We start from the raw sequence: 22,692 nt of genomic DNA, 5'->3' as shown, positions 1-22,692 counted from the left end.
CATCTGCAAAATGAAAAGAAGAAAAAAAGCAGTTGGATTCTGGCTCTAAGATACTTCTATCTCTAAACATAGAAGCCAAAGGCCAATTGAAGTAATGGGTTTTTAAAAAACCTTACCTTCCATCTCAGAATTAATACTTAATATGGCTTCCAAGGCAGAAGAGAGGTAAGGGCTAGACAATTGGAGTTAAATGTTTTGTTCAGAATCACACAGCTTAGAAGTGTCTGAGGCCAGATTTTAATCTAGGATCTCCTGCCTCTGGGCCTGTCCTTCTATCCACTGAGCCACCCAGTTGCCCAGGAGTAGTAGCATTATTTATATTTATATTTATTTATTTGTCTTATTTTTTATTTATAATTTTATTTATTTTTTATAATATTACTTAATAAATAAATGAATAAAAATGAATTTTTAAAAATGATTGCAGAGGTCAAGAGAAATGAATTAACGCCAGAAAGATTTTCAGCACTTTGATGTTTCACTGGTACTCAGGTGGAAAAGGATGGCTTGGCCAAGAAAGGATCAGGTACTATAAGTCAGGCAGCCCAGAGGCCAAATCCAAAGAGGTCAACTCATACTCAGAAAAATAAATAAGTACTAGAAGTCCAAGAAGCCAGGGAATCAAATCCAAGAAGATCAGCCAAGACAGGGGCCAGGAGCCCAAACTAGTTGGGCTTGAGAAGCATTACAGGCTCAGGAAAAAGGTCTGAACAGACATAGATAAGGCATCCAAAGAACCAGCAGCAGCCCTAGGTCTGCTAGCAACAACTCAACTCACTAGGCTAGAGTAGGGAGTAACAGAGGAAAAGGGAAGAATAATTCCTGATAGGACGAGCGCATGGAAGTTGTAGGTTAAAGCAGTACATGGGAGAGTCAAAGCCAGACAAATTGCCAGGAGCCATGGGTTCAAGGGACCAAAGTTGAGAGAATATTGCAATTGCTAGCTTTCCAGGACATGGCTTTCCATGGACCTAATGACTCAAAGGATGCTCCAGGGTGAGTATGTCCATTTACCAGATCCTTTGCTGCTCCTGAGGATAGCCCTCAGTTTCCAGACTGTCCAGCAATGAGAATTTAATTGGTTCGTAGAAGTAAAAACAATCATTGCAATAATATGCCTTATAACATATGCCAACAAGAGCCAAATGGCAAGAATCAGTCGGGTGGGGGAACTCTTCTCTTAACAAAGAGCCTGGTTTTCAATCTTAGTTACCAGGCAAAGAATGGTGACTGGAGTATTTTGTGGATGGTTTACTGTGGTTATAGATAAAAAATCAGCAAACATTTATAAAATGCCTACTCTGTGTGAGGTGCTGCAATGGATAAAGCACTGAGTCTGGAGTTAGGAAGACCTGAATTCAAGTAGAGAACAAATTTGGACTGGTCCTATAACACTGAAAAAGCTATCTATCTATCTATCTATCTATCTATCTATCTATCTATCTATCTATCTATCTATCTATCTATAACAAATTTGGACTTTGAGGACATTGGGTAGAATGTGATACCAGATGGTATTCAAATTCAAAGAAATGGAGTTATAGCTAAGAAACCTGTTCTTTCATATTATGTACTTGTTTCTTAGAATAAATTTTTATTAGTATTGTTTGTTTTAAATCACTTACATTTCCCAGTGTATGCTTTCCCCAACTCTCCTTCTTTCATAGACATGCCTTAACAACAACAACAACAAAGAGTTTACCTTACCAACAAAAATTTCCCAGAACATTACAAAATATCTGACATCAGAAATTTTTCATGCCCATAATCACCAACCTCTGCAAGAAGAAGGAGGTTATCTTTTCAAGTCTCTTCTTTGGGGCCAAGTTTGGACATTAGAATTTTATAATATTCATCTGCAGTTGTTTGTTGTGACTATTATCTCCTTTTACATTGGTGTATTTTCCTGTTTCTGTTACATCAATCCATTTAAGTCTTTTCATTCTTCTTTAGTCAGCATACTTACAATTTCTTACAGCACCGTAATATTACATTCATGACCCAAAATTTGTTTAGTCAGTCCTCAATCATTGGGCACTTTCTTTGCTTCCATTTGTTTGCTACCCCAAAAAAAGACTACTGTCTGTCTTTTTGTCTCTCTCCCTAGGGATCTGTCTCTCTCTCTCTGTCTCTGTCTCTGTCTCTGTCTGTCTGTCTGTCTCTCTATCCCTCTATGTCTCTGTGTTTGTATCTCTATCTCTTCCCCTTCCTCCCTCCCTCCCTCCTTCCCTCTCTTTCTGTCTGTCTCTGTCTGCATATATGTGTATGTACACACACACACACACACACACACACACACATATATAGTCTAGAGACAGATGCATATAGGTGTTAGTGGTCCCTATGAGGATCGCAATCAGGTAACTGATTATAATTCCCAAACTGGTTTCCTGCTTTAACTCTTCTCCTAAACCTGACTTTTTCTTTCAGGAAAGAATCAGAAAGGGCAGCAGCCTAATGAGGAGCTCACCGAAGAGGAGCTGACCAGATATGTCCAAGAACTTCAGAAGCATCAGGTAATGAGGAGCCTTTCCTTTTGTCCCAGAGGTTGCCAAGCCAGATGATCCAATTTACGCCTCTTACTCTGCTGCCTTGGCATGCTCAAGTGGCCTGCTCTTTTATAGACAGTAACAGGGTCAGCCCAAGGACAGGGGGATCTCAACTGATGCTACTGTGATAAAAGCCATTAGATTCAGACTCCGTCATGGCTGACTTCCCAATTGATCTGCCTCCCATAATTTGTGTTTATTCATGATGGCAGGACACAGCATTGCAGAAAGTGGTGTTCATTACAGAACAGTGGGCCACAGAGTAAGTAATGCTGTTTTGATCATGAAGAAGTTACCCATAAGCCCTGCTACCAGGGGAGGATGAGGCTGGTGGATCATTTGTTTGCAGGAACTCTAAGCTCTAGATGTCTATAATAAACTCAACACCAATGTGGTACACTCCAGGGATGCCTAAGGAAAGTCAGAAAAGGAACCAGTCTAAGACCTCATGCCAGTCTTCATTGGGATTTGGGCACATGACTGCCCTGAGGGGGTTGTCATGGACTGTTTCTGTATCCCGGGAAATAGGATGCCAAAAGGTTTTTTGTTTTTTTTTTTAATCATGGGGTAGACACATAATATTGAATCATACCCAAACCAATAAGACCATGGAATGAACCAAGGCATAGAACCTAGATAGCCAAGCACTGACCAGTTAGTCAATCAACATTTATTAAGCTCTTGCTGTTTGCAAAGCATTGGGCTAAGTGCTAAGCCAGAGAAGTCCCAGATTGGCCATTATTGTTCAGTTCCCATTAGAATCAGGATCTCCACCAAGATGTGGGAAATAGAAAACCCATTTCAAATGGTAGTCCTTGGAACCTTGGATCTATTACTAGGCTCAGAGAAGTCATTCCAGTTGTTCAATCCATTTAATTTACATGCTAAACTTGTTATAGAAATGAGATTGAAGAGCTAAGGGAACATGAATCCCTTTGACAAGAAGTGCTTGAAAACATTAGAAAACAGATTTCCTCTGAGTGTTTAAAGTACAAGAATGACTGGAGACAGGATCAGTACAGGCAGCACTGTGTAATGAAAAGAGCACAGGTTTGGGAAGACCCAGGTTAAAAATCCAGCTTTGACACAAGCTGTGTGTTTGCCTCAGTTACTTAACAGCTTTGATCCTCAGTCTTCTTGTCTGTAAAATAGGGATAGTACCCCTTAAAATTATTATAAGAAAAGTTCTTTATAAGTTTTAAGGTGCTAAATAAATGTTAGTTTTATTCTTAGGAATTCTGGGGGTTTTCCTTCTAGCCCTATTATTTTTATCTCTTACCAATCAGTACTTTTTATCTATTAAATCCTCATTATGCTCTAGACCCTAAACAAAGACAAAAATGAAAGGACATTTCCTGCCTCCAAGAAACCTACAGTCTATCATGGGAGCCTGTATCAGTCCATCAGTCAATCATTAAGATTCCATTAAGTCACTATTATTTGCCAGTGGCTGTGCTATATCAGGGGGGTACAAAAAAAGGCAAAAAACAGTTGTACATGCAAGGAATTTACATTCTACCTTGGGAAATGATATTAATGAGTTAAAATCAACACATCACTTATAATGTGCCAGGCACTGTGCTAAACACTACAGCGACAAAGCAAAGCAGAAACAATCTGTGCTCTCAAGAAACGTACATTTTAATGGGGAAAACTCCATGTATAAGTCAGTATATTTGCAGTGCAATACATTCAGAATAAATGGAAGATTGCTTCGGAGGGGACAGCACTAGCAGCTTCTGCCTCCTGGCTGGTCCACAAACAAGACCCTCCATCTCTTGACTCCAGGCATTCTCTATGACTGTCCCCCACACCTGGAAAGTTCTTTCTCCTCTACTCCAACTATGGACCTTTCCGATTTCCTTTAACTCCCAACTAAAATCCCACTTCCTACAAGAAGCCTTCCTTAACCTCTCTTGATTCCACTTCCTTTTCATCCTGTATATGGATTGCTTTGCATATCTTGGTTTGCCTGTTGTCTCCTCCATTCGATTATAAGCTTCTTGGGGGCAAAGACTGTCTTGTGCCTCTTTTTGTATCACCCACCCTTAGCCCAGTGCCTGACACATAGCAAACACTTACTAAATAGTTATTAAATGAATGAATGGAGCTTGAGTGGAGCTTTAAAGTAAGTCGGGAAATCTAAGAGCCAAAGGTGACAGTCGGGAGCATCGTAAGCATATGGGACAGGCAGTGCAAAGCAAATACATGTGTTTATTTTAATATAAATACAAAGAATATTTAAATACAAAATAATTTAGGTGAGGGAGAAGCACTCATGGGACTAGGGAAGAAGGGAGAAGTAGGTTTAGGAAAGACCTCATCTAAGAAGTTGAGCTTGAGTTCAATTTATTATGCTAAGAACAATACTTAAAAAATTATTTGTGGGGGGCAACTTGGTGATTGTAGCTAAAGAGCCAGGCCTGGACATGGAAGGTCCCAGGTTCAAATCTGGCTTCAGACACTTCCTAGCTGTGTGACCCTGGGCAAATCTCTTAATCCCAATTGCCTACTCCTTGCTGCTCTTCTGCCTTGGAACTGATACTTATTATTGATTCTAAGACAGAAAGTAAGGATTTTTTTTAATGGTTTGTTAGCTGTTGATTTATACTGTGCCTGCTTCCACAAAGATCAGCCCTTGCTTGCCCTGTAGGGCCCCCAGCCACTGGTTTCAATATGTCCCTTAAAAGGACTTTGTGCTTCAGTTTATTAATCTATAGAACAGATCAATAAGATGTGACTTCACCTTGTTTTATAGGACTATAGTAAATATGTGTTGGCTTCTTGGAATGCAAAGTTTGAAAAAAATATGAAAAGGTATTCGTAATGGTCCAAATAGGACCACTAAACAACATCTAAGGTCAACTAAGTGGTGCAGTGCAGTAGAGAGAGTTCCAGGCCTGGAATCAGGAAGATTCATCTTTCTGAGTTCAAATCCAACTTCAGATACTTACTAGTTGGGAAACCCTAGGAAAATCGCTTTACCCCGTTTGCCTCAGTTTCTTCATCTGGTAAAAAATCAGTTAGAGAAGAAAATGACAAACCACTCCAGTATCTTTGCCAAGCAAAGCCTAAATGAGGTCAATGAAGAGTTAGACATGACTGACAATGATTCAACAATAATAAAATCGACAACATCACAAATCTATAGATACTTCCTAATTATGTGGCTATGGTCTGCTCACTCCCTATCTATCCCTAAGCCTCCATATCAGAATCATAAAGTGAGAGTTGGAAGAGACCTCAGAGGCCATCTAGGCCAACTCCATTATTTATAGATAAGAAAACCAAGACTCTTGGAGGTTAATTGATTTGGCCAAGGTCACATACCCATAAAGTACCAGAGGCAGGTCTTCTGGACCTTGTCAAGCCAGCACTCTAGCTACTCCTCCTACTTAGGAGCTGAATAGACTCTGCAATTTAATTCCACAAATAGCTATTAAAAGAACTGCCATAATCTGAAACTATGCCCAAAGTGCACTAAAAGTCTGTCTGCCCTTTGATCCAGCTATAGCACTGCTGGGTTTGTACCCCAAAGAGATAATAAGGAAAAAGACTTGTACAAGAATATTCATAGCTGCGCTCTTTGTGGTGGCCAAAAATTGGAAAATGAGGGGATGCCCTTCAATTGGGGAATGGCTGAACAACTTGTGGTATATGTTGGTGATGGAATACTATTGTGCTCAAAGGAATAATAAAGTGGAGGAATTCCATGTGAACTGGAACGACCTCCAGGAAGTGATGCAGAGTGAAAGGAGCAGAACCAGGAAAACATTGTATACAGAGACTGATACATTGTGGCACAATCGAATGTAATGGACTTCTCTACTAGCAGCAATGCAATGACCCAGGACAATTCTGAGGGACTTATGAGAAAGAATGCTAACCACATTCAGAGGAGGAACTGTGGGAGTAGAAACACAGAAGAAAAACAACTGCTTGATCACATGATTCAATGGGGATATGATTGGGGATGTTGACTCTAAAGGATCACCCTAGTACAAATATCAATAATATGGAAATAGGTCTTGATCAATGACACAGGTAAAAACCTAGTGGTGTTTCACATTGGCTATGGAAGGGGGTTGGGAGAAGGGGAGGGAAAGAACATAAATTATTTAAACATGGAAAAATTCTCTTAATTAATCAATTAAAATAAAGATTTTTAAAAGGTCTGAGTTCAAATCTGGCCCTAGATACTTTGAGAAAGAAAGAAAGAAAGAAAGAAAGAAAGAAAGAAAGAAAGAAAGAAAGAAAGAAAGAAAGAAAGAAAGAAAGAAAGAAAGAAAGAAAGAAAGAAAGAAAGAAAGAAAGAAAGAAAGAAAGAAAGAAAGAAAGAAGGAAAGAAGGAAAGAAGGAAAGAAGGAAAAAAGGAAAGAAGGAAAAAAGGAAAGAAAGAAAGAACTTTCATGTCTAGAGAGGAAATACTGTGTCAAGTACTAGGGATACAAAATCAAAATTGAAGCAGTCTTTGTCCATAAGGAGCTTGTGTACTGATGAGGGTGGGGGAATAAAACATATAGAAATGTTAGGAAAGAGAGAATAAGAATACTAAGTAGGTGAAGGGGAAGGGATGGCATGGCAAGGACAGGTTTTTACCCAGTAGTTAGCATGGATAAGGATAAGACTTCCTACAAGTAGAGGAGAGGAAATAGTATATTTAGGTATGATCAATGTAGGGATATGGAAAGTAGAATGCTAAGTTGGGGGGGGGGGAGGGAACTAGTATATTACCTTGGCTAGAAGGCATAGTGTATAAAGGGAAGTATTCTATGATAAATATAGGAAGGGAAACTCGATCCAGTTCGTGGGGGATTTTATTTATTTTTGAAAATTTTTATTTAATTAGTCAATTTAGAATATTTTTCCTTGGTTACAAGAGTCATGTTCTTTCCCTCCCCTCACCCTCCCCCTTCCCGTAGTAGACATACAATTCCACCAGGTTTTACATGTGTCATTGATCAAGACCTATTTCCATATTATTGATATTTGCACTAGGGTGATCCTTTAGAGTCTACATCCCCAGTCATATCCCCATCAACCCATGTGATCAAGCAGTTATTTTTCTTCTGTGTTTCTACTCCCACAGTTCTTTCTCTGGATGTGGACAGCATTCTTTCTTATAAGTCCCTGTGAATTATCCTGGATCAGTGCATTGCTACTACTAGAGAAGTTCATGGGGGATTTTAAATGGCAGTCTGTAGGGTTTTTATTTTATTCTAGATATAATAGTGTAATAAATGAAAGTAAAATTATTAAATGTAATATTAATTAAAATATTGTGGTTGTCATCTAAAAAATTAACTCTCAAGTCAAGAATCTGTCAGTAGCTCTTAACAATGTAATTTTAATGAAAATGGAGATATAGGAAAAAAGGAACATGTAGGAAGGGGACAGAAAATCTCACCTATCTAAAAAAATACCCTAAGCTGAATCAGGAAGCCGAAATCTGAAACCCTCCAAGCCGCGTAAGCCCGCAAAAGCCCTCCAGTGCCAATCTTGACAGAGAATGTCTGGCCCCACATCTTTTATCCTCCATGCCCCCCCCAATGTCCCACAATGTACACAGACAAAACGGGATGTGGGGTAGGAAAAGCTGGGTCGGATAAGCCCGGGAATGGATTCTGTTTACGCAGTAGGGAGTCACTGAAGGTTTTTGAGCAAGGGAGAGTCATAATCTGAGCTGTTTCTTATAAAGATTATTTTGGCAAAATCTGGCCCCAGACATTTCTTAGCTGTGTGACCCTGGGCAAGTCACTTAACCCTGATTACCTAGCCCTTGCTGCTCTTCTATCTTAAAATTGATACTGAGACAGATAATAAGGGTTTATTTGGTGGATGGACTGGGGAAAAGAGGGATCAGAAACAAGAGAAAATAATAAGGAAGCTATTAGCATTGTCCATGCAAGGGATGCTAAGAATTTAAACTAAAAAAGGAGCCATGCAAGTGGAGAGTAAGGAATAGATGCATGAGAAGTTATAGAGGAAGAGAGCACAAAAGTGATTGGCAACTGATTGGCTAAGTAAAGTAAGGGAGATAAAAGAGGCAAGAATGAAAATGAGGGGGGCACCTGGGCAGCTGAGTGGATTGAGAGCCAGGCCCAGTGACAGGAAGTCCTGGGTTCAAATTCGGCCTCAGGCAGCTGTGTGACCCTGGGCAAGTCACTTAACCCCCATTGCCTAGTCCTTACCATTCTTCTACCTTAGAACCCATACACAGTATTGATTCTAAGATGGACAGTAAGAATTAAAAAAAAAGAATGAGGATGAGGTTGTGAATATGGGTGAGTGGTGATCATGATAGGGGTGCCCTCAATGGAAATAGGATAGTCAGAAAGAGGAATAGTTTTGGGGAGAGGAAGAATGAAGAAATTAATGAGTTCTTTGTTGAATGTGTTCAGTTTGCAATGCAGATGGGGCATCTTTGTGAAAATGTGTAGATTGTTGTTTAGTTATTTCAGTCATGTCTGACTCTTCATTACTCGATTTGGGATTTTCTTGGCAAAGGCAATAGAGTGGTTTGCCATTTCCTTCTCCAGCTTATTTTACAGATGGAGAAACTGAGACAAACAAGGTTAAATGACTTGCCCGGGGTCACACAGCTAGAAAGTATCTGAAACTGAATTTGAATTCAGAAAGATGAGTCTTCCTGAGCCTAGGTCCAACAGATTACATTGTGCCACCTGTGCCTGAAGATGTCTAGAAGGTAATTGGAATTGTGGTAATTATGTGCAGAGGGATGACAGCTGTGCTCATGGTAGCATATGAAATCCCCAAGTAAGAAAGAGTAGAGCAAAGGTTCTTAATGGAGAGCCCATGGATCCTGAAGGACTTCATGAATAGATTTCAGGGGGTACATGAATTAAAAAAATGTTTTGAAGTCTTTAGTTCAATATAATTGATTTCTCTTGTAATCCTCCATACTTTTTTTATGCATTTACAAACATTATTCTGAGAAGAGGTCTATAGGTTAAATCAGGCTGCCAAAGGAGCACAGGGTACAAAAAAAGGTTTACCTGAAGTAAAAAGAAAGAAGGGCCAGGGCAGAGCTTTGGGGCCACCCACATTTAACCACGGGGAGATAAATGTTTCAGCAAAGGAGCCTGAGAAAATATGATCAAGTAGGTAGGAGACTAACTAGAATAAGCAATGAGAGCTAAGATTAGTTTTCTAAATGAAGCGGAAGGAAAAGTAAAAAAAAAATAAGTCAAGAAGTTATTGATAGGAAAAGATCACCCTAAGGCAAATATTAATAACATGGAAATAGGTCTTGATCAATGACACATGTAAAACCTAGTGGAATTATGTGTCTGCTATTGGAGAGGGGAGGGAAAGAACATGAATCTTGTAACCATGGAAAATTATTCTAAATCATCTAATTAAATAAAATTTTCAAAAAAAAAAAAAGAAGTTATTGATAGACTTGGACCAAAGCTCCACCCTTTCCCTAATCCCTACTGAGACCAATGCTCCTGTCCAAACCATGAGACAAAGCCTCAGTAAAACCTGACAGAGCATCAGGATTTTCCCCTCAGGTCTAGACAAATGGTTTCCCACATCACTGACCATCAGGCCTGAGAACTTCCCACCCTCAGAGACCAAGCATCCCAACCCTCTCAGGACCATCCAATGAACTTGGCCCAATAGAGGCAGTCTAGGTTACCTCATCCCAGACCACCACCCTGTAAAAGATTGCCCCCATTCCACCCAGGTGGAGACTCTGCAGCCATCTTTGCTGGCTCTGGTCTCCCCTTGCTCCCCACCAACTGCCTCTTCTACTGCCATCGGCCTCCGGTCCCCCGTTGCCTCTTCTTTTACTCTAAATAAAGCTTTGTTGTATTACTTGTGTCAGATCCCCATCAGCCAGGATGGACAGTTACCATCAGAGAGGAGAATGTCAGGATCATGGAAATACTGCAGCCGTGGATGATTGTGAGACCTAAGTTAGGAGCATTCCTGTTGTGGTTGAAGCTGGTGAGATAGTCCTCCAGAAGACCTGGAGTCCGGAGTGTGTGAGGGGATAGAAGCTGAGGCAGTGGAGTTCTTAGGTGCAAAGGTAGAGTGTAGGGTGGAAAGAGAAACCAGAAGTGAGGTGCTAGACCCCGTGAGAAAAGAGAGAGTGATCAGTGGATCTGCAGAGATGGAGTGAACCTCAAAGGAGCAGAGATGGCTTGGTAAGGACAAGAGAGGCTGGTCTGCAAAGAGTGAGCAGAGGAGTCCACTCCTTTTTCCTGGCATGGAAGAAAGAACCACCTTACTGGAGGGACCACAGAGGAATCCTGGGATCCTAATGGAGAGTGGGAAGGAACTTTAGACCCATGCAGCCACCATCTGGAGGAAGACATCTGGAGTCAAAGATTGAGTAACTTGCCCAAGGTCACTCAGGTAGTTAGTGGCAGATCCCAGATTCCAGAGGTATTTCCACACCAACTCTGGCATACTCTCTACTACCCTAGGCTGCCATTGAGTTATAGCAGAGGAAGGGGGAGGCTTTACCGTGACAAATGACTGACTCCAAATCGCAGGCAGCAAAGGAGAAGGGAGTAAAAAGAGGTTTCTTCCAATTTGACAACTGGTGATTTTCTGAACTGCTGATGGCAAAAGGGAGCCTCGTGCCGTTCAACAGTAATAGCCACCTTCCCATGTGTCAGCTTTACACACTTAAGCGATGCCAAGTTTAAAAAATGTGTCGGTCACAGCTTAAAAAAAAAACAATTAGGGGCAGCTAAGTGGCTGAGTGGATTGGGAGCCAGGCCTAGAGATGCCAGGAAGAAGATGGGTTCAAATTTGGTCTCAGACACTTCCTAACTGTGTGACCCTGGACAAGTCACTTAAGCCCATTGTCTGGCCCTTACCCCCTCTTCTGTCTTGGAGCCAATACACAGTACTGATTCCAAGATGGAAGGTGAGGGTTTAAAGAAAAAAAGGATTATTATCATAATGGAAATTGCTAGACAACATTCTCTAAAGCAGTTTCTTTTTTTCTCCTTCCTTCTCAAAGGAGACGATGGAAAAGAATAAGAAGTCGAGCACCAAAGAGATATAACAGAAGCTTCCAGCCCCTGAAGAAGGAACCCAGGGATTCTGCCTCCCGGCAGGCTCGACCTGTGCCCATTTACTTCAGTGCTGAATTCCATGTACACAAGTGTCTGCTACAGTCTCCAAATCACCAATATTTACGTTGTATAATGAATTTTTTTTCACTTATTTGTTTTTGTAATAAAGAAAGATGTGGGAGAAGAGAGGGGGTAGGGCTAGAACCTTTATGTCCTGGAAAGCTTTAAGGGAAACTGGAACTGGTACTTGAGGGACTCACTAAGGAGAATGCTTCCAAGTTATAGGAGGAGTCCTTTTGGATCAGAACCATATCCCAGTTCTGTGCAGCTCTCCGATGAGCTGTAGGGAATGCAATAATAGAATGCCAGGGAGATCTGTTGATGGATGGGAGAAGGCTGGTGGCCATTCTGGATTGGAGGGAAAGGAGATTGTAAAGGAGGGAATACGCCCATCATCCAGAGAAGGCACCAGGGGTAGGGGCACCATACTATGGCTTGTCCCCAGAGAACAGAAGCCCTCTGAGCTTGTCCTCTGCCTCTCTGTCCAGAAATGCTCCCTCAAAAGAGAAATGGAAAGGCTAACTCATGGCAGTTTTCCATTAGCCAGTTATCTGTCAGCATGACCCACACTGTATACCTCTACTGGTATTCCTGGCAATCTGTTAGTGACCATAAGTCCTCCCGAGGCGTAGGCGGAGAGCTCGGAGAGCTCCAAACCTTGGGCTCTGGCTCTTGTCTGCTGCCCCTCAGCTCCACTGGGCACACTCTTTCATTTGTTCTATTTTGTTTTTTGACTTTTCACAAAGGTGCTATCTTTTCCTGAAACACTTTTGACAAGTTGACTCCTTTTTTCATTTATTGTTATTACCATTGCCTGTTGTTCATGAATATTTTATTTTCTGGACTAGGAATTGAGTTTTTGTATTTTTCAGTAGTGTCTAGACTTTGGGCGAGGGGGCGGGGGGAGGAATTTATGATTATTTAATGTCTCGTTCCGTGCCTGCAGCCCAGACTCCACACTACATTGCACACTGGTTGGTCAGGGTTTTCTCCCATTGCTTCTAAGGGCATCGGTGTGGTGTCTGTGAGTAGGGACAGGGGCTGCCTCAAAGAGAAGCCAATGGAAGAAGAAACATTGTCATGGGAAACTGTGTAGGAAGACTGGGTTTGACTGATTCTGGGGGGGATAATGCTGAGGGCTCCAGATACACAATTCTGTATCCGAATTCAGATATTCCAGATGGTCAGCACTTAAAAAAGAAGTACCACTCCTCTTTCTACAGGCTCCTGGGAGCGAGGAGATTATAGCAACAGGAATGGATAGCAAGTGTCCTAAATGCAGAGGGTAAGCCTCCAAGGAGGACATTACTCCCTGAGGGTAGCAGAGAAAGGGTCTGGCTATAGTGCTGAAGGCCAAGGAGAATGGCTACACCTTTTCCCCCCCTAGACTGTCCGTCCTGGGTAGTGAGCTCCTCTCCTTGTACCTTGTAGCAGAGAGATAGTAGCCACAGGTTTAGTGTCTTATGGAGGAAGCCAGGTTTCCATGAGTGCAAGAAGGCTTGTTGTCTACCCTCAGCCCTTTCAGGCTTTGAGATGCTGTGAGTCACTAACGAGTTCATATGATTTTAATCCCTTTCCATGAGATGAAGCTCTGTTATGATGCGATTGGCAGCAAGGAGCACATCTCATGCCGATGGTAGATTATGCCATAAAGCATTGGAGGGAGCAGGCAATAAAGGGAGGGGAATATAAATGATTTCTTTTGCTTTGAGGGTTTTTTCCCATTTCATGTTAGGCTTCTTATTATTTGAAACAAAAATAAAATATCTCCGGTAGTAATTTATGGTAGGATGTCAGTTAACAACTTTTCTTAAATACTTGCTATGTGCCAGGCCCTCTGTATGAAGGAAAGTCACCCAGAATGGGCAGACGAGGATGGACTCCTTGAAGGGAATATCCACTTAGAGGCGATCACAGACCAGTCAAATTTGGAATTAAAACCCGGCTTCTAATTTCGATAGAGGAAAAAAGTGAAAAATAACTGGCACTCTCTGGCTTGGGAAATGCAGGTATTTGAGAGAAGCCACTTCCCATTTCTTGGTATTTCAATTCTAACACCCCTTTTCCCATGCCTGGCACTGTGTGTTTCAGAAGGATACACAAGGGCTTAGCTTTTCCATCTACACATCTACAGCCTTGCATATAAATGTTTGTTGATTAATAAAACAAATATGAAATCCTGGGTGTAGGAGGCAGACAAGGATCCACTTTTTTTTTCCTCCAGAATTGAAAGACTTGGGTTGTAATGCATAAACAATGATGAGAGCTGTTGTGTTTAAATTGAAATTCTCCCTAAATAGATTTCCTTTCAAACACTCCAACTTGGAGAGATCCATTTTGCTAAGAATTCTCATCTTTCACCTATCTCTAGCCTAAGACATTGTTAACTCCCTCTTCCATTCCTGCAGTCTAAGCATCTCCTTGTTTAAGTGCCTTATGCAACCTCATAGCCAGCCTTAATCAACATTTTCACTTGCAGAAAATGGGCCTCTTTTCCCATCCCAGAATCCTTGAGGAGAGAGGGAAGATCAGAGTCTAGCAGTGAGGTTGGAAGCAAATTACCAGAGCAGTGTTCCCTCAGCCAATTCCACCATCGCTTAATTCAATGATACAGTTTAAAATTACCATCTCCATATGGGATCGGAGATTTAGAGCTGGAAGGGAATTCAGAGAGAGTCCAACACCCTCATTTTACAGATGAGGAAACTGACACCCCAAAAGATTAAAGGACCTGGCCAGAGTAATGCAATTGCTAACTGCCTGAGGCGGGATTTAAACCCAGATCTAACAGACTTGATTCCACTACGCTAGTCATGATGCTGCCTCTCAGAACACAGGGACAAGCTGGGTCTAACAGATGAAATCCTAATACAACCTGGCCTATTTTTGTCTATAAACTGAGGTCTGCTCTAATCAGTTCTATCAGAAGACTGCTTATGAGCAGCCCAAAAACTCATGGAAAGGATGTTGTGGCCCAAGCTTGGGGGATCCTCCTGCTGAGAACTCTGCACAGAAGAAATTGAAGACGAGTTCATCAAATAGAATTCTCCTGTCTCTTTGGAAAGGGGGCACTAGAGCAAGCTCCCATGAGTCTCTTCTTTCTCTACCCCAACTATGGTCTTATAAATCGGTTACTGTATGGGTTAAAAACAGGTATCCATGGAAACGTTAATGCTACCCCTGCCTGACCATCCTCCCAGAGCAGATGGGTCTTCTACCTATGAAGCAGCCTCACTTCCACCACCCACCAAGTTCTGAGGAACTATCTCTGAGATAGGCCTGCAGGGACATTTTTTTCCTTTATGCTTATTTTCAACATACAAAAAGCTCTTTAAAACAAATGTAAGCCTTCTTGTATTTCTCTTGCATGTGGAAATGCATTGGTAAAAGGTCACTGTAGTCAGTAGTAGGCTTTCATATGGCATTTATTTTAATCCTTTTTGTAATTCCTGATTGGTTCATTTCTCCCCCCTCTCCTTTGGAGATATAATTGCCAAATAAAGAAATTAAAACAATGGTTTCATTGGTTTTTTTTTCCTTTCCCAAGTATGGCCAAATAGAATTCTGCTCTAGGATGACCGATCTTACCTCACAAAAGTCATACTATAAAGAAAATAGGATTGGGGCCGTCAGAACCTTAAGAAGGGACTTAAGCAACCTATGAAAGAATCAGAACCCAGCAGAGGAAGCAGGATTTTGTCTCCTTCCTGCGCCTCCGAAGTATAGTCTTTATTGAAAGGACAGTAGGGTACAGTAGGAAAGAGGAGCGTTATTGCTCAGTATTCCTTGGATTGCCACAAAAGGAATGTTGTTAGTCCATGGAATAAGACTAAGCAGGAGTCTCCCCAGAAAAAGGACAGTCACTAAGAGACGGATTATTTTTTAACCTCAGCCTCTCATTCAAGACAGAAGAGCTATCCTCTTCTTGATGGAGTGTGTGCCTGCCCCATTGAAATCACAGATTTTTGAAGTTTGGGGGCTGAGAACTAGTGATCAGGATTTGGAATATGCCATGCAAACATTTCTTCCTGCCTCATACCCCTACTTCCACGAACACATACTCAGAATAGGGATATAATCATCAGATAGTTTGAAAAAACATCAATGGTATCCATCCTAAATTTTTTCAATCCTTTACTTTCATCTTAGAATCAATACTATGCATTGGTTCCATGGGCAGAAGAGTGGTAAGGGCTAGACAATGGGGAGATTAAGTGACTTGCACAGGGTCACACAGCTAGGAAGTGTCTGAGGTCAAATTTGAACCCAGGACCTCCCATCTTTAAGCCTGGCTCTCAACCCACTGAGCCACCAATTGCCCCTCATGCTCCCAAATTGAAAATTTTAGCCCATGTGGGGGGAAATTATATTCTGTTAATTCTTAGAGGTTTTAAATATAGAAAGTAGCAGAATTTTGTTAAGAAAAATATTAAAAATTCAACATAAATCCTTCCAAACTATAATATAGTATACAAAAATACCATGGCAAGGAGTATCTAGGTATCTCAATGGATAGAGCACCAGGTCTGGAGATGGGAGTCCTGAATTCAAATTTGACCTCAGACTCTTCCTAGGACAAGTTACTTAACGCCCATTGCCTAACCCTTACCACTTTTCTGCCTTAGAACCAATACTTAGTTTTGATTCAAAGACAAAAGAGTTTTTTAAAAAAACATGTCATGGAAAGATGTTTTTGGATCTAGACCTGAGATTTAAAGTTGTAATCGTATAGAAAATTGCCTCTCTATAATCATTAGAAAGGTTAATGATTTAGAAATGGTGGCTCAGTAAATAGAACACCAGACTTGGAGTCAGGAAGACTCTTTTTCCTGGTTTCAAATCGGTCCTCAGACCCTTAGTAATGACCTTGGGTAAATCACTTAACCCAGTTTGCTTCGGTTTCCTCATCTGTAAAAGCTGAGCAGAAGCAGGAAATAGGAAACCACTCCAGTATCTGCCAAGAAAAACTCAAATAGGGTCATGAAGAGTCAGACATGATTGCAGAATGCCTGAAAAGCAACAACAAACATGACAGTGGAAGGAGCATTAGAATTAGAATTAATCTCCTTTCCTGGATCACTTACCATCTTTTGTTCCTTTCCTGTGAGGCCCACGGCTCTGTCCTAAGTCAAGAACTTTCCTTTATTTATACTCTATCTCTTGGTGACCTCATGGACTCCTGTGGGTTTAATTATCACTCCTATGAAAAGAAATACCAGATTTATATATTTAGCATTCTCTCTTTACTGAGGTCTAGTCCCATATGTAGAGGTTTGTTGAAATCTGCTGGATCTGAGCCAATTGTAAAATTTCTATTTAAAATTTAAAAACACTTCATCAATTGGCATCACCTTTGTAGATTTTTATGGTCAAGTTCTTTTTGTGTTGGGCATCTAGGTGGCACAATGTATAGAGTACCAGTCTAGAGTCAGGAAAACTCATCTTCCTGAGTTCAAATCTGGTCTTAAAAACTTAATAGCTTTGTGACTCTGGTGTAACAGTTAAAATTTAGGGGAGATGGAGAGACTGAGGCAGGTAGAAATTAGTTTCTCTCTGCAAGGAATATATATTTTTTAGAGGTTTATTAAAGGTTAAAGATTAAGAATATACAAGTAAGAAACATGTGCCTAGGCCAGAGGCCTAGACAAAATAACCTCACATCATGGAAGAGACGCCTCTGCTCCAAAAACGGAAGTCCAAAAGCGCCCGAGCCCTTCAAAAGCCTTTGCTTAAATATCTTCTCGATCTCGGCCCAGGTGAGATTACAAGGCATTCTGGGGAAGTGGAGCAGAGGCTCATGGGGATTGTAGTCCTGTATTCAAGTCTATTTTTTACATCCCCCCCCCCGTGTGATCATTTGTGGAAAAATTAATTTTTCCCCAAAAGGATCATAAAAACATAATAAACTTAAAAGATTACAATAGTGTGAGGATAAGAGAAAAAAGAATAAAACCAATAATTTCTGAACACATTGACAAAAAGCCGTTAGGGGGCAGTCCCCTTTGGCATAAAAGTATACATACAAATAAATGTTCAATCAACCACACCCAAAGTTCAATTTTGTGCAACTTGTGGTCTGGAGGCTTCTTCATGGTGGCTTCTCCAACAGTTCAGTTCTGGATTCAGAGAGGTAGCATCTTCTTCACCTAAAATTCTTCTCAAAAGGAATTTAAACTTTGCAATTTAAATAATTCACTTAACACCTCAGTTTCCTTATCTGTAAAATGAGCTGAAGAAGGAAATGCCAAATATTCCATTACCTTTGCCAGTAAAACTCCAAAAGGGTCACAAAGAATCAGATGATTGAAAAAGACTACACTCCCCCCCCCCTCTTTTTTTGTTTGCTCATTTTTACAGCCTATTTCTTGACTTTGAACTTTATATTAAAGTTGGTCTCTGCTTCCTAGGAGGTAGGGAGACTCTGACCCAAGCCTCAAGTGTTTTGGGGCTGCTGTTTTCTTAAGCTTTGATTTTAAAGCCTTTCATGACCTAATGCCAACCTATCTTTTCATCTATATTATTCTTTCCCCCTTCATTCACTGAAGTCCAATTAAACTGACTTTCTTGCTCACAAATTTCTCTACCTTTGCACAGGCTGTGTGCAGAGTACAAGGCTTGTTTCTTTTCTGCTTAGGGAAGTACAAGTGCCCTCAAATTTTCTGTGCTCTGGGGCAAAGTTTCAATAATCACAACCTAGCTATGGAATTCTTTTAGTTTTTCATGCTTCCTTTATTTTGCAGACCATCTCGGAGTTCATAATGTTTCACGGAATTTCTACTGACTTGCAAATATTCCAGGAATAATTTTTAAATACCATAATATTAATAACGAGCAGTTAGCTAAAGTCCATGGACCTCTTTAAATCTCCATGAAGAAACTAGTTTGGAGCCACAGATTGGATATGATGTCACTTGCCATTTAGGCAATCTATCAGTAAAGCATTTATTAAGCACCTACTATGGCCAGGCCCTAAGGGGCTGGAGCTATAAAGGCAAAAGTAATAATAATAATCTCTGCCCTTAAGAAGTTTACAAAGGTGATGGAGGGTTGTGTGTATGTGGGAGGGGGGTATTGAATAAAATGCATATGGACAAAATAGATTTTCTTTAAACTACATGTAAGTCAATTTGGTACAGAGAAATGAACATTAAATTTGGGAGTCTGGAAGTTGCTGTTCATTGTTTTCAGTCATGTCTGACTCTTTGTGACCCCATTTGGGGTTTTCTTAGCCAAGTACTGAAGTGGTTTACCATTTCCTTCTTCAGCTCATTTTATTGATGAGGAAACTGAGGCAAACAGGATAAAGTAATTTGCTCAGGCTCATATAGCTAGTCAGTATCTGAAATTAGATTTGAACTCAGGTGTGTCTGATTCCATGTTTGGTACTCTATCTACTGCACCATCTAGCCATCCCACCTACTTGACCTTGCTGAGTCAGGAAGATCCAGGTTTAAAGCCCACTTCAGAGAAATGTGTGACCTTAGGCAATCCATTAAGAAGTAGTCATTAAGCACCTACTAAATGCCAGGAAGTTTTCTGGACACTGGGGATAGAAAAGCAAAATACCTATACATTCTATCCAGTCACCCAATTTGTAATATGAGGGACATTGGACTAAATGGGCTCTAAGATCACTTCCCATACTAGATCTTTGATTCTATGAGATATAAAGTGCTTTGGGTAGGAAGGCAGAAACAGTTGAGGTATCAGAAAAGGTTTCATGTTAAAGGTGGCCCTTGAGTTGAGCCTTAATAGAAATAGAGATGGAGTTGAGGAGGGAGTCATTTCTGGCATGGAGGACAGCTAGAACAGACAATGAGGGTAGCTACTGTATGGAATTTGTTTTATTATCACCCTCGGGGGGGAAGACTATGTTATTGTTGTGAACTTAGATTTGAATTTGAGCCTAATTTGGAACAAGAGACTACCTCCCAGAATCCAGAAGGCGAACTTTTTGGAGAAGGTGCCATGAAGATGGCACCCTCTTTGCTCTAGCCTGAGAGACCACACACTGCACCAAAAGATCCAGAGTGGACTTTGAGTTATGTTGAATTTGAACTATGGGGGGTTGAATGCATTTGTTTTTAATGTATGCTCTTATGCCAAAAGGGGACTACCCCTAATTACCTAACATTTGGTTTTGTTCTTTTTCTCTTTTATTTCCCCCTTATCCCCATATTATTGTAATTTCCCTTTAGAAGCTGTAATATTGTAAATACCTCTAGTTAACGTTATAAGCTGATTATGTTTACATGACCATTGGGGACACTAGTCTCCCAAAGGATCACAGGGGAAATGTATACTTAGAATGTTGTACCCCAGGACTACATTCCCCAGAATTCCTTTCCTTTCTTCATCATGTGAGGTTCTCAGGTTTTGTATATAGTTGGATGTTTTTCCCACCCTCTCTCTCTTTTCTCGCGATGGCAGCTGGGTTAACTCCCTCTTTGCTCTAGCTTTTAATTTCCTTCACCTCAAGTTATTATTAAGAAATCTTATTAAATATAATACTTGGGGTATTTGGATATTAATTTTTAATCTTACAAATTTCATTCCCTTTCCCTTAATTTAGTTTCTCTTGACCTCAAATTCCATTTTTTTCTTCCCTCTATCAGAAGTCATAGAATGATTCAAAGAAGTGGGAAAATGAAAAGCAAATATCCAACATTCCCTAACCTTGCTTTCTTTCCAGTCTTTCACCAGCTTCATTTTAGCTTCTATTTATTTTCCTCCAGAGAAGAAGAGAAGGCTTCTTCATGGAAGAGCCATCTGATTTAGTGTTCTGGGAATAGAAACCTAAAATGGCAACCCTTTCCAAAGAAAACAATTGATTTGGATAGGACTGTGGTGAGATTGGGATGGCTCCAGGATCCAGTAGGGGTTTCTCTAAGGAAAGTTATGTGGGCCCAGTTTGGTTTTCAGCCCTGTGGTCCCCTGAACATTAAACTGCTAAATCAATTTAAACTTCAGGGGGAGGGTGGATTTGGAGGGGGGGGGACTGGATACCTGTAGGGGTCATTTCTGGCCATCTGAACAGCAAGGTAACACTTCAGGAACTAGTTAACTTCCTGAAGTCTAATTAGCCTAGATTAGACTCAAATCTTTTCTCCTTCCTTCTCCCCCACTCCCACCTCAGAGGTCTGGACTGAATAAGACTGACCTCAGGAATGTGGCAAGTCAAACATCTGTTTAGCTACATGACTTCTTGTTTCCCAGTCAAAGAATGTTTGAGCTGGAAGGAATCTTGGAAATCATTTACTCCAACCCCATGATGCCTGTTTCCTAGTTTTCCTTTGTGTTCTCTGTAGAGTTATTAGAATGAGCTGTACATATTTAACATAACTTGAGTCCACTGAATATCGGAAGTTCCTGTATCACAGTCAAGATGGGTATGAAAAGATTAGACAGAAATAGAAAGACAGAAAGCTAGACATAAAACATTTATTAAATTAATATTAAAGTATTTGCTTTCTACAGTCAAATGATACTAAATACCTCCAGTGTGTAAATGACCCCACCAATTGTGGAGGCAGTAAAACAAGAAAGACACAATATCCCTGCACCCATGATGATTCTTCAGTTACCATTCCCCATCTTCTCTCCTCTTTTATAACTTCTACTTGCCTCCTACCATCTTTACCACTAATAAATATAGCTAGCTATTTAAATGGATAGAATGGATGGATTTAAATGGATGGATGGATGGATGGATGGATGGATGGATGGATGGATGGATAGAGAGACGATAGAGAGATAGAATGATAGATGTCTGTCTGTATGCCTCTTTTGATACATACATATATATATATATATATTGTTTTATCCTTCCCTTTGGGATGAAAGAAAAATGAAATGAGTGATGGAAGTCTATATATAATGTGAGACTGAGAGATGGAGAAAGAAAGGGCAGAAAAAGGCTAGGAGCCAAGGGAGATCTGGAAAATGAAATTTAAAAGGGGTAGAAAAAATTTTTAAGACATAGACTTTAGCCAATTAAAGCTAATCCATGTTTTGTTTTGAGAAGTAATGGGATGTACTAGACAGCTGGACCTGGGGTCAGGAAAGCAGAGTTCAAATCTCACTTCAGACACTTACTAACTGTGTGACTCTAGGCAAATCACCTAACATCTTTGGACTCAGTTTCCTCACCTATAAAATGAGGGAATTTGCCTATGTGACCTCTAAGATCTCTCCTGTCTCCAAATCTATGATCCTATGAAATATTGGTGTGGTCTGTGCTACTCATTTCTCAGCTATACACCCTCTTAGGAAGACTTCTCTCCTTCCATGGTGCATCTTCCTAGTCTTCAAAGGATTTCCACAATACCAAGATAGAGAAAAGAGAAATCTCAGAAGTCACATCTTTTAGTACTACACATAGGTTCATAGATTTATAGCTAAAAGGGACCTTGGAGGTCATCTAGTTCATCTCCCTTATTCATATAAGCAGAAACTAAGGGCCCAGGGAAATGTAGTGACCTGTCTGAGGCTGCTTGGGCAAGGAGCAACTGAACTGACCTTCAAATCCCACCAGTTTGATTCCAAACACAGGCTCCATTAGACTAGGTTGTTATAAAAACCCTGTCAAAACAGCATACATATCTCACAAAAGAAATGCATCAAAATTTGCAAAAGAAATTCTTGCAAAAATACTTTTAATTATTATTCAATTTAATTTCTTCCCATTTAAGACTTTTAAGCTTTACTTAGGGCAGGGATAGGCAACCTTTGGAGCTTGATGTGTCAAAATTCACCAAAAAACTGAGCATAACTCAGGTGATGTGACACTTTGAGAGAAAAAACATAATTTTGCAATATTTATAGTTTAAATAACAAAAATGTATAATTGTAATATATAACTGCATTTAATACACCAAAAACTAATTATTTAATTTACCTGCTTAGTGACTTCTTTGTTCATCTGTCAGTCGGTTTCTTTTGTTGGTCTTGATATTATTTCACTTGTGTGGAGTGCCATGAACTAAGATAAGTGAGGGGGAGGGGGAATTCTTTAACTAATCTGCCTA

General features: G+C 40.4%; 1 protein-coding gene across 1 annotated transcript in view; it reads left to right on the top strand.

Moving 5' to 3' along the window:
* FSTL1 (follistatin like 1) overlaps positions 1-15,180 on the top strand; it is a 118,439-nt gene extending 103,259 nt beyond the window's left edge. The window contains exons 10-11 of the mRNA XM_007493752.3: positions 2,431-2,516; positions 11,551-15,180. Coding sequence (XP_007493814.1) covers positions 2,431-2,516; positions 11,551-11,595 — 131 coding nt within the window. The 3' untranslated portion in view covers positions 11,596-15,180. The remainder of the gene's footprint in view (positions 1-2,430; positions 2,517-11,550) is intronic.
* Positions 15,181-22,692: the final 7,512 nt, after the last annotated feature.

This window comes from Monodelphis domestica, chromosome 4, assembly GCF_027887165.1.
Source record: "Monodelphis domestica isolate mMonDom1 chromosome 4, mMonDom1.pri, whole genome shotgun sequence".
NCBI classification, from domain to species: Eukaryota; Metazoa; Chordata; class Mammalia; order Didelphimorphia; family Didelphidae; genus Monodelphis; species Monodelphis domestica.
Note: the sequence above shows the minus strand (reverse complement) of the source record. Positions and strands in the feature narration are given on the sequence as shown.